This window comes from Podarcis gaigeae, assembly GCF_964106915.1.
Source record: "Podarcis gaigeae genome assembly, chromosome: 1".
NCBI classification, from domain to species: Eukaryota; Metazoa; Chordata; class Lepidosauria; order Squamata; family Lacertidae; genus Podarcis; species Podarcis gaigeae.
The window spans coordinates 45,218,863-45,236,976 of NC_139678.1; the positions used below are offsets into that span (position 1 = coordinate 45,218,863).

General features: G+C 41.7%; 1 protein-coding gene across 6 annotated transcripts in view; it reads left to right on the plus strand.

The window, feature by feature from the left end:
- Nucleotides 1-18,114, plus strand: part of STARD9 (StAR related lipid transfer domain containing 9) — a 90,645-nt gene that overhangs the window by 64,756 nt on the left and 7,775 nt on the right. For 5 of the 6 annotated variants that reach the window (XM_083746025.1, XM_083746024.1, XM_083746022.1 and 2 more), the window contains 4 exons: nucleotides 1,300-11,391; nucleotides 12,758-12,955; nucleotides 13,475-13,656; nucleotides 16,909-17,051. In XM_083746025.1, coding sequence (XP_083602151.1) covers nucleotides 1,300-11,391; nucleotides 12,758-12,955; nucleotides 13,475-13,656; nucleotides 16,909-17,051 — 10,615 coding nt within the window. Of the gene's footprint in view, nucleotides 1-1,299; nucleotides 11,392-12,757; nucleotides 12,956-13,474; nucleotides 13,657-16,904; nucleotides 17,052-18,114 lie in introns of all 6 variants that reach the window. The other variant, XM_083746023.1, reaches the window with a different exon arrangement.

Consider the following 18,114-nt stretch of genomic DNA (forward strand, 5'->3'; position numbering starts at 1 on the left):
ATCAGCAGATGTGTCAACTAAACTTTTAGTTGATTAATCATTAGAGCCCCGTCATAACTGACAGGAGTGAGAGTTAAGGCAAATGAAAAAGTTTTGATGTGACATTGGAAAAGAAAAGGACAACACTTGGCAAACCTCTCTGATGAGGGAATTGTCGAGGCTGTTTGCCATAAGAGAAAGCATAGTCCCCTTTCTTGCCTTGGAAAGTGGAAGGCTGTTCTTTAAATGCAGTAGTTCCAAAGCATTTCGGACTTTGTACAAGTTTGGTCTATAAACTTGTACTTGGAAACAGATCACCTGTTTAAGAACTGGTGAAATCTTGTATAAATTGCCACACTTCCTGCAGTAGCTCAGAGGTTGCCTATATTGTAATACACAGTTTTCAAGATTGAACATATCAGTTCAACAAACACTAAAATCCTCTCAGATCCAATGTAATCCAGACAATGTCATATTAAGATTTGCTGGTCAGCAGGTTCATCCCAACAAGATTTGATAGCTTGTCAAGGTCTCCTATTGGTCTCTCAATTGCTGGGCCATTCAGGTAAGGACTAGTGCTTCATAACTCTGTTGACTTGGTGTGTTTGTCTACATAGGACTATATTCAACATAGTGCTAAGGAGACTGTTCTATCAGGGCAAGGATTTCTGCCTGTCCAGCTGAATGTTCTCCCCCTCACCCCCAACTCTCTACTTGGGGTTCCCTCAACCCTCTAGATCAGATTTGGGGACAGTATAGGGCATGTGTGGGGAGAAGGGGAAAATCCTGTCACACTGGTAATAATAATAATAATAATAATAATAATAATAATAATAATAATAATAATAATTTATACCCCGCCCATCTGGCTGAGTTTCCCCAGCCATTCTGGGCAGCTTCAAATCAAGTGTTAAAAACAATACAGCATGGTTGAAATATTTAATTGAATACTGTCCCTATGATCTTGGGTTAGAAGCAGCAATCATACTATAGGTTCATCGATGGGGAGCCTATAATCTTCAAACGTTGTTTGATTCTCATTAGCTCTGTGCATTGGCTATGCCGGCTGGGGCTGGTGGGAATTGGATTCCAACATCAGATGGAGGGGCACAGGGTGCCCATTCCTACTGTAGGCTCTTAGCATCAACTTAGGTACTTTGCCTATTAGTCCACCACAGAGCAACCACTTGACTCCTAAGCAAATGACAGTGATAGGATTTTCATTGGGGTAAGCATGATTATGAAAGCAATGCTGCACCTGCCTTTAAAAAAACACCATAAAGCAAATTTCTTAACATATTGTTGGTTTTGTTTTTACAGTTTTTTCTTGAAGAGGGATCCCTCTCAAGTACCTACCTCAGCACACAGCTATGGATGCTGTGAAGTTAACCAACCAAGGAAATCACTGTCTGTAGAGTATCTTCCAAGAGCAATTAAAGAACTTTCCAGAAGAGATAACATTTATGATGACAGAGATTCTGCCTTCCCAACCAACAGACAGCAGATCAAAATTCAAAAGTCATTATATTTGGGAAGTAAAGGAAGAGTGAACAATGACAGTAGTAATACAGAAGTAATTTCTCTTATCTGCGAAGAAATCGAAACAATGGAGAAATCAAATAGCAGACCAAGGCAAACTAGATCTAAAGCCCAGGTTACTAAGACCAGTTCTCCTGACCACTTCAAGAAAAAAAGTGAATCTGAAACAGGAAGACAGGTGGGAAAACTAAAAGCACCGGCAGATTCAAATCAGCATAAAGGGAAGCACTTAGAAAAGAGTGACACTCAGGAAGCTAGCAGAAAGACTAGAAGTGATACAAGAAAAAAGCACAAAACTTCACTTCCAGGAAATTCCTCTAAGGAACTTAAAAAATCAGCAATATATGGTGAACCACCAGAAAAGCATCTAAGCCAAACAGCAAATAATGTGAAAAGACATTCAAAGGACAAACAATCAGAGGAAGAGCTTGAACTCCTGAGGTTAGCAACTTCAGCAAGAAGCCTTAACAATATAAATGCCCCCACACCGCTCTGCCATGAAGAAAAAAGATGGCACAGTGCTGAGATGTTGAGCGATGGAATCTCAAAAGCAGTCCCCAAGCCACTGAGAAGCTGGCAAGAAGATGATGACATTGAGTTTTCTGATACAGATAGTGCCTATTCTGTAGATTCTCTTTCATCTGCTAGTGCAAATATCCTGACAAGTCAACTGAGTCATACGGAGTCATCTGGAATCAAGGACACAGTTGAGCTGGAAGGTTCTGAAAGTGATGACAGCCAGATGTCCCAAGATTCTCTTTCAGAAAAAGTAAAGAAAACTGAAAGTCAAGATACAATTAATTTTCTTGAGGTCCATCAGGAACCTGTTGATAACTGTCAGTCTGCCTCGCTGTTAGCAAACACATCTTTATCAAAAAACAATAATTGGACTATGAATGAAAGAAGCTTTTCTCTTGATAGTCTGGGGGATGTTGATGAAGTTTCAGAAGATATAGCAGAGGAATCCAAATTAGAGTCATTTGATGAAGTTCCCGCAGAGGCTTTTTGGAATTTGCAAAACCCAAGGTCAGAATCCAGAAACAGCAACAAGCAGCAAAACCATGAGATCTGTAAGGAAAGTGTAAAAAGACCCAGTGAACTGAATCTGAAAACTGATTCTTTTTATCTGGATGCTAGTACACAGTCTAGTTCTAGTAGCATTTATGATCAATCAGTAAAAGAAATGGAAATTTGTGTTTCAGGACCAGAGAGTTCATTTGATCAAAGATCAAATGCTGCAGGTGAAAACCTTCCTGTTCTCCCAGATGCTTGGTTGTCTTCTGACTCAAAAAAAGGAAAAACCAGCCCCATCATAACAATGCCTTCTTCCCAAGATCACTCAGAGTTCCGGGTTGCTCAGCTTCACCCTATTAACAAGTCAAACTGCTGGATGAAGAAAGATGACCTAAGGCAGTCAGCTGCAGAATTATCATTTGTCTCCTGTTATAAAAAACCGTATTGGGTTTCTCATGAGCCAGACACAATAGAAACATTATTTTCACCATCAGCACCTTTTCCAGAAACAAGGAAACACCTTGAAACTGAAGCTCCAGGAGCCATGCCACCATTTTCTCTGTCAACCAAAAATGTTCAGTTTGGTCATGGTTCTACATCTATTACAAAATATGGTTATTCTGAAGTTGCTTCTCTACCTGAGTCTAATTGCCAGCAGCCTGATGAATTATCTGAGGGTGGATCTGCTACTATACAGAAAGAAGACATTTATGTAAATACTAATTTCAAAGAATGCCTCTTTAGAACAATTGAAAAAGAAGACTTTGACTGTGACTCTAACAGCAACATAAGAGACTCGGAGGTAGTTGACTTAAACCCCATAGATAAATCCACCTGCGCGGTACCTAGTGGATCTCCTGACTTGATTGCATTGGGTAAAGCACAGAAAAAGTATCAAGGTCATGAACATTTGTTTTCAAAAGAGGGAGTGAATTTATTTAGTGATGAAAGTTTCTATCTCTGTGATGCATTAAGCAAAAGTACCAACAATGTTGGGGAAGAAGAATATTCTAGTGACGAGATATTAATACATGGTGGAAGTAATTTTGATCAGGTGCCAAAAACAAGATACCAACAAGTGGCTGCAGAAGAAATTGGTATAGAGAATAAATTGTGTCAAAGTGAGAAAACAGATTTTTGCCACAGGGATCAGTTTGCTCTACCAATACAAATTTCTGAGACTGAAAGATTCAGTATGCAAGAAAAGAGAGATGCGGTGACAGAATCTGCTTTAGAAGTCCCTTCATTTAGAGAAGTAGAAGAAGAAGCTCAAGAGAAAGGCTTGTGTTCAGAAAGTAACTGTGAAATTCAGACTAAATTATTAACAAGTGATTCTCATTCAGGTTCAGAACTTGACTGTTCTGGAAGTAGTGTTAGCCAAAATGTTTTGTTAACTTCTGATGCTGAAAATATGATGGAACAGACCAGTGAAGGGGGGAAAACCATGCTCTCTTTTTCTGGCCAGGGAACATCTTCATCTACTTCTCTGGATTTGGTGACTGACAAATCAATATGTTCAACTATGGACAAAAATTGGGGGGGAACTAAACTTTCAGTTGATGGTGATAAATCCACTTTCCAATCTACTTCAAATATGCATTATCAAGGCACAGCTGGAATGGGAAAATATACAGGGAAATGTCAGGGTTCCATGGCACTTAAGGATGTTCATCTGACCAAATCTAGTTCCGTGGAAAATAATGTAAATGATCCTAACTCTGTTGGCACCACTGATCAGAAACACACAGTGCAACAGGAAGTTGAAGATACTTTTTTGTTTGGCTCCAGTGTTCAGTCTGGCAAAACCAAAGCTTGGCATATACCTGCATCAAGCATGGGGAAGGAAGCTGCAGTTTTCCATGTGGACTTTAGCAAAAATGATGGCTCAGGAGTGGAAGTGAATTCTAATAAAGCCAGCAATAACACTGAAAAGGACTGTGGGGGAATGCTGGGAAATGATGGAATTGAATCAGTCACAGCTTTCCAAGAACAGAATCTGTATGGGGATAAAGAATCTGAACATCCAAAAAATGGCGTTGATACTGGAGCTTTAACTACTTCTGAAGATAATAAATGTGAACTTAATAGTAAGACGATAAACTCTGAAGAACTTATTAAATTAATGAATAGTGTCAACAAGCTGGAATGTGACATATTGGAAATTAAATATAGTCAGAGGTTGCACAATTACCATAGAGGTGAATTTCAAAGTGAAACTGTAGAGAGTAGGATGAACTCAGAAAATGTTAACTTGGTTCAGAGTACCAGCGAGGAACATTATAAGAAGCTGGCTGCAACAGTGACATATGAAGAAACAAATATCCAGCTGATTGATGAAAACAAAGGAGAACCATGTCCAGCAAAACCAGCAATGGAACCCGATAGCTTTATTCATTCAAGCAGTGTTAATGAAAATAAAATCCATGAAACTGTAAAACAGAGTGATTGTCCTGCAGACATAGAAGCGAGCTCTAAGTGCACTGTGCCGGCTGGGTGTTCTAGCTCAACAAGTTTTCCTCAAAATATTACAGACTTACTTGACGAATGTGAAAAACCAGTTCAGGTTGACAGAATTTTAGAAAATGTCCTGAGTTTTGAGCCCTCAGCAACTGAAATAACCTTTGAGTGTAGGCAAGAAGATGCTTTAACCTATAGTGAAGATGATAAAAATAAATATACTGACAATGAGACATCTGTAATAGAAAGCTTGTTAATGTACCCCAAGACTGATCTTCAAGAAAATGAAGTTAATGGGGACGTGATTTGTTCTGAAACAGGGAGCAAAGAACATTGTGATGCAACAGAAAATGTGAATTCCAAGTTAACTCGGCTACACACTGATGACAATGTTGTATTGCAGCAAGAAAATCCAGTACATGGTTTTATTAATTGTGACAACACCAATAATGGAACAAATTCTGAAATACCAGAAATATACTTCACTTCTTCCAATCTGGAAGAAGAGCAGGATGTGCACCAGATAACAGAAGTGTGTCTTGATATTATTAAAACACAACAGCATGAAAAATCATCAGGGCTTTGGACTTACACAGGTATAATTGAGACACCAGAAGACAATAGTAATGGTTGTGAAGGTGACAAAAAAGCTGTAATTGGACAGAGTGGGATTAGTGAAGAATTTAAACAAACTGGCAGTGGTGAAAATACCAATGGATCTAAGTGTCTTTCTACAAATTCTCATGGAAATGTTTCAGAACACTGTGATACAAATAACTGCAAACCTAAGGAAAAAGAAACAATATATCCAACAGCCCCCCTGCCATTGGCAACAGCTATGAAACTGGACCAAAGTACTATTATACAAAATGTGTGTATTTTAAAAACACAAAAGGTTGGGGAAAATTTGGAAGAAAATAGAGAAAGCCTAGAAGTGGATGTTTCACAAAATCAAGCTGAATTTCTGTTGGAGAACAAATGTAGTTACTGGTTTTCAAACAATGACACCGTGTTAAGTGATTTATCAGAAGAAAAGGAAAAGCTGCCTCTCATTTTTTCAAGGAATGAAATTTTTGATGATTCAATGTCCATTAACCAAACAGATCCGCTAGAACACAGAAATCACAACTATGGGTTAACTTCTGCGACTGCTGAAGACCTTTGTAATCAATCTGCATATAGTTCTTTGCTGCCTGGAATAAGTACAGATGAAGAAAATGTGAAGGGTGACCATACCGTAATAAGCAGTCCTGAAATGCTATTAAGTAATAGTATCAACAATGAAGTAGTTCTCCAGTACTATGAAACACAAATGGATAGTGACTTGGAAGCTAGAATGTCACGTACCTTTAACAAAGTGGTGGGGAATGACTCACTTTCTGACATTGTCATGAACAATAAATGTATTGCATTTCCTCCTGATCAGCTAGAACAGAATGGACAGGGGAAGGAAGACTTCATATCCAATAAAATGTCTAATTACACTGCAGCTGAGCAGAATCCTAGTAAGGATGACACATTTTCAAAACCATATATTGCAGAGTGTTTTGCATCACTAGTATCAGCTACTACTGATGACCCACAAAACAAAGCTAGTCCTCTCAAGACATTGTTTCCTTCTGAAAGTACAAGTGACGATACGGACAGCTTTCGAGGAGAATACAGCACAAAAGAAGAAAAGTGTCTAAATTCATTAAACACATCGCAAAAAGAAATTGCCACATCAGACTCATTAACCTCAGATAAAACAACTACTTATCCCTCTTCAGGTTTCAGAGAAAATGTAGAAGAAGCAACACCATTGTTACCAGAGCTTTTTTCTCACAAGTGTTTTAACAGTATTGTCAGTCAGAAAGATTCATTAGTCCCATATGAACAGACTCATAAATCCCTAGGCACTGATTGCATCAAGACAGAATACAGAAGAAATACTATTGGAGAAATGGAGTGCCAACCAGAAACTAAGATTCGCGTGTTCAGAACTTCTAATGATCTTTGTATGGGGTGCTTAAACGACTCTATAGCAGTATCTGAGGATGGAGCAAAACTTTCAGGGTGTTCTGACCAAGCCCTATGGGGAAATGCTCATTTTGGTGAAGACAGAGCTGCAGGGTGCAGGATGAGTTCTTATTTGTCCGAATACTCTGCTAGTCACTTGAACAGCCCAACAGTGCTTCCCACGCATTTGCTAGAATGCCCTACGGGCAACTACAAAGCTGATGCTTTGTATTTTGGGGAAAGCAAATATTTGGACTCTGGCATTTTTAATGTCCCTGCCTCAACTGTTGGTGCTTACTCTGTACACCACCAGCAAGACAGCAAAATCACTAATCCTAGTTGTAGTACTAAAAATACTCAGCAAGCAGCCGAAATGTATCAGAAGGGAAACCAAGGTCAAGATTATTTCCCTGAATGTCTACATAAACAAGAAAATACTAAGTCTTCACAGCCTGGGGATTATGTGGATAGGACAGAAATAAAATTGCAAGTGGAAAGCTTGCTTCCTTATCAAAGTTTAGAACAAATAGTTCTAAGTGACAAAGCATTGCCACCTGCTTTATGTTCAGTTGAAGATATCTCCACTAGTACTGTGCTTAAAAATGTGGACATTCTAGAGTCCCCAAGATCACCGGAAGGCTTCACATCTTCTCTCTGTCCACCATATACTGACTCACTGCAGAATACATTTTTGTCAACTTCGTTTCGAGTACAAGAAAGTCGAGCATTTTGTCATCAGGGTTTTCCAAATGTTGCTTGCTTTTCTTCAGATACATCTCCCAGCCTCAATACTAGTCATAGTGATGCAGAGACACATGGTCCTCTGAATGCTGCTGCATCAAACTGTCCTGCACTTGCCAGCAGTCTGATGCAGGAAAGCCAGTGTGACAATTCTGTGATAGTAGACCCACAGCCATGTGCTTCTGAAACTACTTCTTTTTCTCTTATGAAAGAAAGTGGTTGTCTCCCACTTTCTGATCCTAACTCTAGCTCTCAAGGAAACTCAGCTTTAGATTGCAGCGAAATACATGAATTTAAAACTGAAAAATTCCATTATGAAAGAGATGTTTGTGAAGAACCAAGGGATACAACTTCAGTGCAAAAGAGCTATTTGGAAAACATTGGCAAAACTTTACATCACACATTGCATTCAAGTCTTGATATGCAAGAAGATCAGAGTACACCACAGTTAAATAGCAGGGTTGATATAGACGACTTCCCTAATACAAATGCAAATAATCATATAATTGCACATAAGGTGATGAAGTGTAAGAGAGAATCTTTAATGTCGGAACAGCTAAATATTTCAATGTCCTCAAAGTATTTATCAGGAAGCAGCTGTTTGACTTTGCAGGAAGAACCTGCACCAGAGATAATTAGAAGTGAAAATGCAGTTTTTACTTCACAGAATTCAAACAGAAGCAAAGAAGATGGACAACGGCCATGTTTGCAGAGTCATAGCTTATCAGCACCATCTATTGCTGTTATATCTAATTTTGAGTGTGCTTCAGAAACTTCTAAAGTTGACCTTTCTGTACATTCTACCTCTAAGTCATTACAAGAGTTAAATATGAGTGTTGAACCACCATCTCCAACTGAGGATGACCTGCACAGAGCTGAAAGCTTATCCAAATTAAAGACAGACAATGTTGTGCCAGTTAAATATAAACCAAGATTTCAAAAGAAATCCATCCAAGCCCAGAGGTCTAATTACTGTGATAAAAGAAACCGTAGAGAGAGCACTCAGGAAAGTCACTCTTCAGATCCTTCCGCTGCTCACTATCCAGTAGCTGTTGCCCACACAACTGGCAATCCCGTGGATACAGAAACAGAGAAATACTCAAATAATGTTTCTTTGGCACACCAACACAGTTTGAGTACACATGAAGATCTAAGACATCAAATGGAGGCAACAGACAATAAAGATGCAATGCACTTCAGTTCAAGCGATATCAACCCGTATATTCACCCATGGCAGCAAGATGAATGCTGCAAGATTGGTTGGAAACAATATGTTTTTGGAAGTGCAAGTGATGTCTCTAGTAACCCACCTCCATTGAGTTTGGATAATCAAGCAGTTATGAGGTGCTCCAGTGTGGATAATGGTTTGAATTCTCAAATCTCCCCTTTCCGTTCTCATCTCAGTTCATATGCTAATGCAAGAATGTTATCCAGCACCATAAGTAGCACAGAAGATCTCCAGGGATGGGATGTTGCGAGAGAAGGCTTTGACTCTACCCATTCAGATGAGAGTGGCAAGCCTTGTACCAACGTTTCTCATGATGAACTTGAGGCTACACCAGAAAACTGCATTTCCAGATGTGAAAATGGTTCTCAGCAGTCTAGAAATGCTTCCATGCAAGTTGATGAAATTGTTCTTCTCTACCCGTCTGAGTCGGAGAAATCCTCCAATAAACCACAAGAACTACTCACTTGTGACCGGGAAACACAGACAGAGGCACCAACAAGGCATAGAAGGCAGAAGAGACACCGGAGAAGCAACACAGATATATCTGCAAGAAATCCTGAGCCAAGCAAGGATACATTCCAACAGCCTTCTTCTTGGTCAAGCATGCAGAATCTTTCCCTTCACCTTTCACAGCTGCTTCACAACACTTCTGAGCTGCTAGGAAATTTGTCCTTACAGAATGTTAAAGATAGTGAACCAAGTGACCATAAAGTAATTGGTGAAGAAAGCTCAAGAACCACTGTGACTGACAGCTGTACCCAAACAACAGAAGACGTAGGCATTCAGACAGATACTTTAGGACACCTTCAGAACAAAGACAAGGAAAGGACAATCAACACTAATGTGGAAAGTGAGACAATGAAGTCTCAGGAGGTAAATGTTATTGTGAAGTTAGTACATACAGATTCTGTAGCTCTGACTAAGGAAAGAATGTTAGAAGGCATGGGACACAAATTGCAGGGCATGCTTGACAAGGGAAGCCATGATGCTATTCCAGAAGATTCTTTTATGCCTCAGCCTTCCTTAAGTAGAGATTCCAGTTCTTCATCAAAGGTGCCAATAGTACCATTACATGCCCCAGCAGTACTTTTCCCTGTTGCATCTTCACTTGGTTCTAGACCTGAGTCTTCAGATGTTGTGGTTAGTAACCCTGCCTCTAGCATTTCTCTGTCTCCAGCAGGCTGCTCTCAGGACAGGAAGCCTGTTAGTAAAACTGACATTCCAAGAATAAGGGATAATAGCTTGCTGGTTGACCGAGCCTCTTCCCCAATTTTGACTCTTAGTGCCACTCCAGTCAGCCAGCAACTTAAATCAGGCAAGTCTGCTTGTTCTTTCAAAGGATCTGTTGGACAACGGAAATGCACTGCAAGCTCAGAAACAAGTTTGAGGGGAAATGGTTCAGATCCACAATATGACTTTGGATCTTGGGAGCCATGTGTAGACTCTTCTTCACAAACGGAGGTGGACAGTGAGTCTACCACGTCTAGAGAGAGCAAGGAAATGTACAAAATGCCTGAAGATGGCTTTGATAACAATGCAGCTAGAGAACTTTCAGGTGCTTCAAAACAAAAGCACAGGTTTACTATTGACACGCATACTGCAGTTCACACCAAAAGACTTTATCATTCAAGTAGCACTTTAGAACTTTCTAGCCATGGGGAATACTTAGTTGATGATCACAGAGAGGCTGTTCCAGTGGAGCGTTCATTTCGTCAGATACGAGCCACAAGGAGGGCAAGAAACTTCTCTGGAGGAATCAAATATGAAAGTCCCATTAGAAATTCAGAATGCTCACCCACCAAAAAGTCATTTCAGAGATCATTAAGCGAGACACCAGAATGTGTGCCTGATTCTTTTTCTCCGCAACACCAACAGACATGGAGAAACCAAAAGCACTGTCCTTTTCCAATGTCTGAAAGGAGCAGTGTGCAAGATGATGGTGAAGATGACGATACAGGATCTGATACTGAAAGTGAGTGTAACACTGAAATTCTACTAAGTGAGAATACCTCCTTGGTAAAGACCCACAGACTTCGAAGCTACAGTCTTCGTGACCTGCCTATGCACAATAAATTCAGCAACTGGTGTGGTGTGCAGGGAGGTTCTCGTTCTTCTTTAACTAGCCTGACTAGAAGTGCTGGTGATATCCACAGCCAGGCAGAAAGGAAGACTGTTAACACAAGAACATCTGAAGCAGAAGAGAGATCCCAGCTTAGTGAAAGGAGAGCTAGGGAGATTGAGGGGCTCCGAAGAGAGCGTGCCCAGATTATGTCTAGCATACACTTAGAAATGAACCAGCATCCTCTTACTGTGGAACTTACGGAAGCAAAGCTGAATTATGGCATTGGAGAAACAGATGCCCAGCTGAGGATTCTTCAGAGTGGAGTAGTCGAGGACTTGACATCAGTACCCATAAAACAGCGACTCTATGAAAGGTGAATTACTTTATATTTAAATAATAGAAAATTGGCTAGAAGTAGTGCTTTTCAATCTTGAATATTTCTTAATAAACTACAGAATCTGTTGGGTGTATTTGTTTAGAGGGGGGTTATTGATTTGTTTTTGTTCTTATTTTTGTTTTGTATTTTATTATGTATTTTGTGTCACTTATAATGTAGTTCCATGTTGTGAACCACCCTGAGATCTATGGCTATAGGGCAGTGTACAAATTTAATAAACAACAACAGAACCAGGTCTTCTGAAGACACAAAGCAGCTGCTGACAACATGTGTCACATTCCCCCATTCTGTAATAATACAGCCTCAGTTACTCAGAGTCTTAACTTCATGATGCAGCATATTCTCTCCCCGCCCCTGGCAGCTGTCATTGAGGTAAGGTTGGGAGAAGAGAAACTTAGACATGGTTTGACTAACCAGGACCATATGAATTGGTCCTCGACAGTCCCTTTTGCTTTCCGGCTGCACTTAATTCACCATTCAAACCTGGGATTGTGATTAAGTTCTCTCCTCACTAATCACGAGCTTCTGCCAAGGTCTGTTCCGACACCACCATCCTGGAAAAGTTATAACAGCTGTTACAGAGAGGAAAGTTGGGAACTTCACTTAGAGCAGGCTTCCTCAAATGTAGCCCTCCAGATGTTTTGAGACTACAATTCCCATAATCCCTGACCACTGGTCATGCTAACTATGGATCATGGGAGTTGTAGGCCAAAAACATCAGGAGCGCTGAGTTTGAGGAAGCCTGACTTAGAGCTACTGTTTTCAGCAACAGCCTTATATCTCATGTAATCCAACTCTCATTCTTCCCTCAAAATTGCAAGAGTTTCATTGGGTAGAGGTTTTCGATAGATGATAGATAGATAGATAGATAGATAGATAGATAGATAGATAGATGATAGAAAATTTATATTGAATCCACTTCAAGGGCATGATTATCATTTCAACAACATAAACATCTATTCAGCACCTTATCATTGCTCCTAACAGACAACCAGATTCTTCTCTGACACAGTTAAGGCAGTGGTAGGTAGTGTTAAAAATTCCAATCTGCTGACAAAGCTGCTATACACAATACACCTGTGTAGCGATGAAAATACAGTGATAAAACTCTCTAGCAGATAAAGCTGCAGTCCAGTACTCACTAGCCTGGGAGTAAGCCCCATAAATTCCATTGGCACTTAGGTCTGAGTAATTATTCTTAGGATCAGCCTGTATGTCTGAAAGTAGGATTTTATCACTAGTACCTAAAAATTATTCTTCCATTGAGACTGAAAACTCAGATGGCGCTAAATTTTATATGAAGTATCAACCTTTCTCTCCCCCCTCCCCATCCCCACTATAGGCACAGGAAGTCAATTGAAATACTGAGAAAGCAGCGGGAGGAGAAGCTTCAGTGTTTCAGAAGGAGCCGTAGCCTCAGCCCACAAAAGCACCTCAGCCTTTTGCAGACAGTGGAAATGAACCAGAGGGATTTAGATCTCCCTAGCCGCCGCCGCGAATACCTACAACAACTGAGACGGGATGTTGTGGAAAATACAAGGTAGAGATGGCCAAGGGCTTTTACTGGTGGCATAACACGCATATTGTATGTCAGCACTGATGATACATTTGAGGAGACTAGAAGATAGCTCATGTTCATGTTCCAGCCAGCTGAAGGCCTTATTTGATCCATCTGAACTCTCTTCTCAGCCATTAAAACAAAATCACTTCTCAAGAAGGGTGGTCTTGGAAGTAGATAGAAGTATTTTTTCCCCCTTATTAGGTTGATGCCTCTCTTGCTTCATTTCCTGGGTTGTTGTCAAACTGAATTCTCCCCATAATCCTTCACTAAAGGATTTTTCAGTCGGGAAGAAGCACAATCCACACCACATCCCGTGATTTCTGGTTGAAAAAAGATATTGTAGAATTGGAAAAGCTAAAGGAGAAAGCAATATTATTATTTTTTGTAAAGTGCATTCTCATTCTAGTGTCATAAAGCAGTGCTTGATCTAATATTTACCACTATTAATAAAAGACAATGATTGTAATGATTTTTTCATTCCCCTCCCCCCCCCCGAAGAATTCAAGAACCAAAAAAGATCCAGCATCCTTCAGAGATCGAGTTACTGCTCCGAGATTACCAGAGGGCGCGAGAGGAGACCAAAATGGAAATTGCACGAGCCAGGGACAAGCTTCGGGAAAGAGCTGAGCAAGAAAAGAGGCGCATTCGAGAGCAGATGCACTCTCAGCTACAGAAGGCAAGTTTTAAACCACTGAAGATTGTGTCTATTTAGAGGCATGCGATGCAATAACCTTTCTAAAGCAAAGCCAGTACAGTATCATCAGGGCTTGGATGAGAGACGGCATGGGGACCCCATGTATACCACCTTGATTTCCATGGAAGGAAAGTGGGATATAAACACATTAAATGGGTAAAACACAGTTTATCACTCATGGAAATGGCACCCCACCCCAGTGTCAGAAGGTTCTGAGCTGCATCCACATTTTTGTCCTAAAAATGCTAAACAGCGTAGTAGTAGTAATAATAATAATAATAATAATGAGGGCAATGAAACAATCGTTGAGATGGCTAGAGCGCCGGTGGCGGATAACTCATTCCGAATCTGACCGGACACAGGTTAGAGCTCAACGTCGAGCCTACCAAGTGGCGATAGCGACGGCGAAGAAGAATTTCTTCACCGCCTCTATTGCATCTGCAGAAAACAGCAGCAGGAGACTTTTGCAGGTGGTTCACAATTTAGCGGAACCACCTGTAACATCGGGGCCCAGTACGGGCCACATATTCTCCTGCAATGATTTTGCAAAGTTTTTTGCAGATAAAATCGCTCAGATTCGGGAAGAAGTAGATTCCACCGTGGGAGCAGGGCCGGGGCGGGAGAGTGCTAGAGTTCTGTCTAGTCAAGTTGAGTGGGATCAATTCCAATCTGTTACCTCCGAGGATGTGGACAGGCTGCTTGGACGAGTGAAACCAACCACCTGTCTCCTGGATCCTTGCCCATCCTGGCTTATAAAAGCTAGCCGGGAAGGACTGGGCGATGGGCTTCGTGGGGTGGTGAATGCTTCCCTCCGTGAGGGAGCCTTCCCAGACCCACTGAAAGAGGCGGTTATTAAACCGCTTCTTAAAAAACCATCTTTAGATGCGGCCACAATGGCCAACTATCGCCCAGTCTCAAATCTTCCATTCTTGGGCAAGGTGATAGAGCGAGCGGTTGCCGAACAACTCCAGACACGCCTGGAAGAAGCGGACCATTTGGATCCCTTCCAGTCGGGATTCAGGCCTCATCATGGGACTGAAACTGCCTTGGTCGCACTGGTTGATGATCTCCGGCGGGCTAGGGACAAAGGTGAGAGCTGTTTCCTAGTTCTGCTGGATCTCTCAGCGGCGTTTGATACCATCGACCATAACATCCTTCTGGACCGTCTTGAGGGGCTGAGAGCTGGGGGCACTGTCCTACAGTGGTTCCGCTCCTTCCTCCTGGGCCGTGTTCAGAAAGTGGTGGTGGGGGATGAGTGTTCAGACCCCTGGGCTCTCACTTGTGGGGTGCCTCAGGGTTCTGTCCTCTCCCCCATGCTTTTCAACATCTACATGCAGCCGCTGGGAGAGATCATCAGGAGGTTTGGGCTGGGTGTTCATCAGTATGCAGATGATACCCAGCTCTACCTCTCTTTTAAATCAGAACCAGTGAGGGCAGTGAAGGTCCTGTGTGAGTGTCTGGAGGCGGTTGGAGGATGGATGGCGGCTAACAGATTGAGGTTGAATCCTGACAAGACAGAAGTACTGTTTTTGGGGGACAGGAGGCGGGCAGGTGTGGAGGATTCCCTGGTCCTGAATGGGGTAACTGTGCCCCTGAAGGACCAGGTGCGCAGCCTGGGAGTCATTTTAGACTCACAGCTGTCCATGGAGGCACAGGTCAAATCTGTGTCCAGGGCAGCTGTTTACCAGCTCCATCTGGTACGTAGGCTGAGACCCTATCTGCCTGCGGACTGTCTCGCCAGAGTGGTGCATGCTCTGGTTATCTCCCGCTTGGACTACTGCAATGCACTCTACGTGGGGCTACCTTTGAAGGTGACTCGGAAACTACAACAAATCCAGAATGCGGCAGCTAGACTGGTGACTAGGAGCGGCCGCCGAGACCATATAACACCGGTCTTGAAAGACCTACATTGGCTCCCAGTATGTTTCCGAGCACAATTCAAAGTGTTGGTGCTGACCTTTAAAGCCCTAAACGGCCTCGGTCCAGTATACCTGAAGGAGTGTCTCCACCCCCATCATTCTGCCCGGACGCTGAGGTCCAGCGCCGAGGGCCTTCTGGCGGTTCCCTCATTGCGAGAAGCAAAGCTATAGGGAACCAGGCAGAGGGCCTTCTCGGTAGTGGCGCCCACCCTGTGGAACGCCCTTCCAGCAGATGTCAAAGCAATAAACAACTACCTGACATTCAGAAGACATCTTAAGGCAGCCCTGTTCAGGGAAGTTTTTAACGTGTGAAATTTTATTGTATTTTTGGTTTTTATGGAAGCCGCCCAGCCATACTGGGTAGCTCCCAACAGAATATTAATGTTTATAATAATAATAATTAAAAAAAGTAACATCAAACATTAAACATTTCTCTAGTAGTACAGGAGCAACTGACTAAAATTAACCAACAAAAATAATTATAATCACTTATTTCCATTTTTCAGAATTTAACTATTTAAGCTATTTGTCTAAATGTAACAGGATTCTATACCCCCAAAATATGCATCCCATAAACAGAAAAAAAAATCCCAACTACAGATTCAGAAAGAGCCCCAGTAAGCCTGTGTACACACACATCCTGTAGATCCTCACACCTTTATTTGGCCAGATGCCCAATATTCCTCAGAGAAGTGAACTGAAAAGTAACTAATTTCCCCCATTTTTTGCAGAAACCACCTATGCAGAGTGCAAATTGATTGGTCCTTGTAACAGTTATGCTACCTCCTTCCTAGCTGGCTGTACAGTCTGTTAATTAGCAAACCATTGTGGCGATCATGAAGACACCCCCCCTTGCCTGGAATAATGTTTCAAGGCTGTTGTTGTGTGTGTTTGTTTTAAAACCCTACATTTTAATTTTTAATTTTTAAAGAGGACTCTGGATAAAGATGCCAAGTGTCCGGAAGGGGTGGAAATCAGTGCTAGATTCAGAGTCAGGTGTGCATATCAGAGGAGAGAAAGTGGGAAGAAGAAAATGCACTGGTTCCTATAGGTAGCTTAAATTTCTCATAAAGTTGTCAGTTGCTTATGTTTTCAGGAAATCTATTACTTGTATGTTAAACTAAAGTGCAGACAGGACCAGTCACTCACTTTAGCATCATTAGGTAAATTGCAAGCTGGAAAAAATGAAAAACTAAATCAAAATGAGATATTAAAAAAGAACTAGATGGAAAATAAGCATCTTAAGTGCTTGTGTGAACAAACTCCAAAACGATTTGCTTTTCTAGAATTAATAACATTGGTCTATTAATTACAGGAAGAAACCAAACTGAAGACCCTTGTAAGCACAAGCACTTTATGCACAGATTCCACCCTCAGTCTGTCTTCAGGACCAACATCTGGATACAACAGTAGTAATACAGCCAATTATCCTACTAGCATCCTTGGCAAACAAGAATGCCAGGTAAAACAAAAAACTTATGTGTCAAAGAAGCATAAGGGTAGTACAAATTGATGCTTGGCTTGTTGTTGTTGTTTAGTCGTTTAGTCGTGTCTGACTCTTCGTGACCCCATGGACCAGAGCATGCTGTCTTCCACTGCCTCCCACAGTTTCATCAAATTCATGTTCGTAGCTTTGAGAACACTGTCCAACCATCTCGTCCTCTGTCGTCTCCTTCTCCTTATGGCCTCCATCTTTTCAACATCAGGGTCTTTTCCAGGGAGTCTTCTCTTCTTATGAGGTGGCCAGAGTATTGGAGCCTCAGCTTCAGGATCTGTCCTTCCAGTGAACACTCAGGGCTGATTTCCTTAAGAATGGATAGGTTTGATCTTCTTGCAGTCCATGGGACTCTCAAGAGTCTCCCCCAGCACCATAATTCAAAAGCACCAAGTATTTGGCAATCAGCTGCCTTTATGGTCCAGCTCTCACTTCCATACATCATTACTGGGGAAACTATGTGTTTCAGTGAAGGAAATACAGTGGGTGGAATTCAACTTGAGAGCCAGTGTGGTGTAGTGGTTAAGAGTGGTAGACTCGTAATCTGGTGAACCAGGTTCGCGTCTCCGCTCCTCCACATGCAGCTGCTGGGTGACCTTGGGCTAGTCACACTTTTTTGAAATCTCTCAGCCCCATTCACCTCACAGATTGTTTGTTGTGGGGGAGGAAGGGAAAGGAGAATGTCAGCCGCTTTGAGACTCCTTAGGGTAGTGATAAAGCAGGATATCAAATCCAAACTCTTCTTCTTTTTCAACATTGTGATGCGAAAAGTTCCGATGCCCTTGAAATCCCCCCCGCAGTGGCCTTTTGCAGGGAAATTGCCACACTCACTTTATCACAAGACCCTGGGAAGTTGGTCATGGGTCAATATGGTCTTTGGCCGGAAAGTGTTAGACACACCTTATTTAGGGCATAAAAAAGTAAAGCAAGCATGTGATTGCTTTGGAAGTTTGCTGCAGAAGCCACTAAGGGTAACAGAAGGCTAGGAAAGGGGACTGTCTGATATTGAGCTGATAGAGTTGAGTGTGGC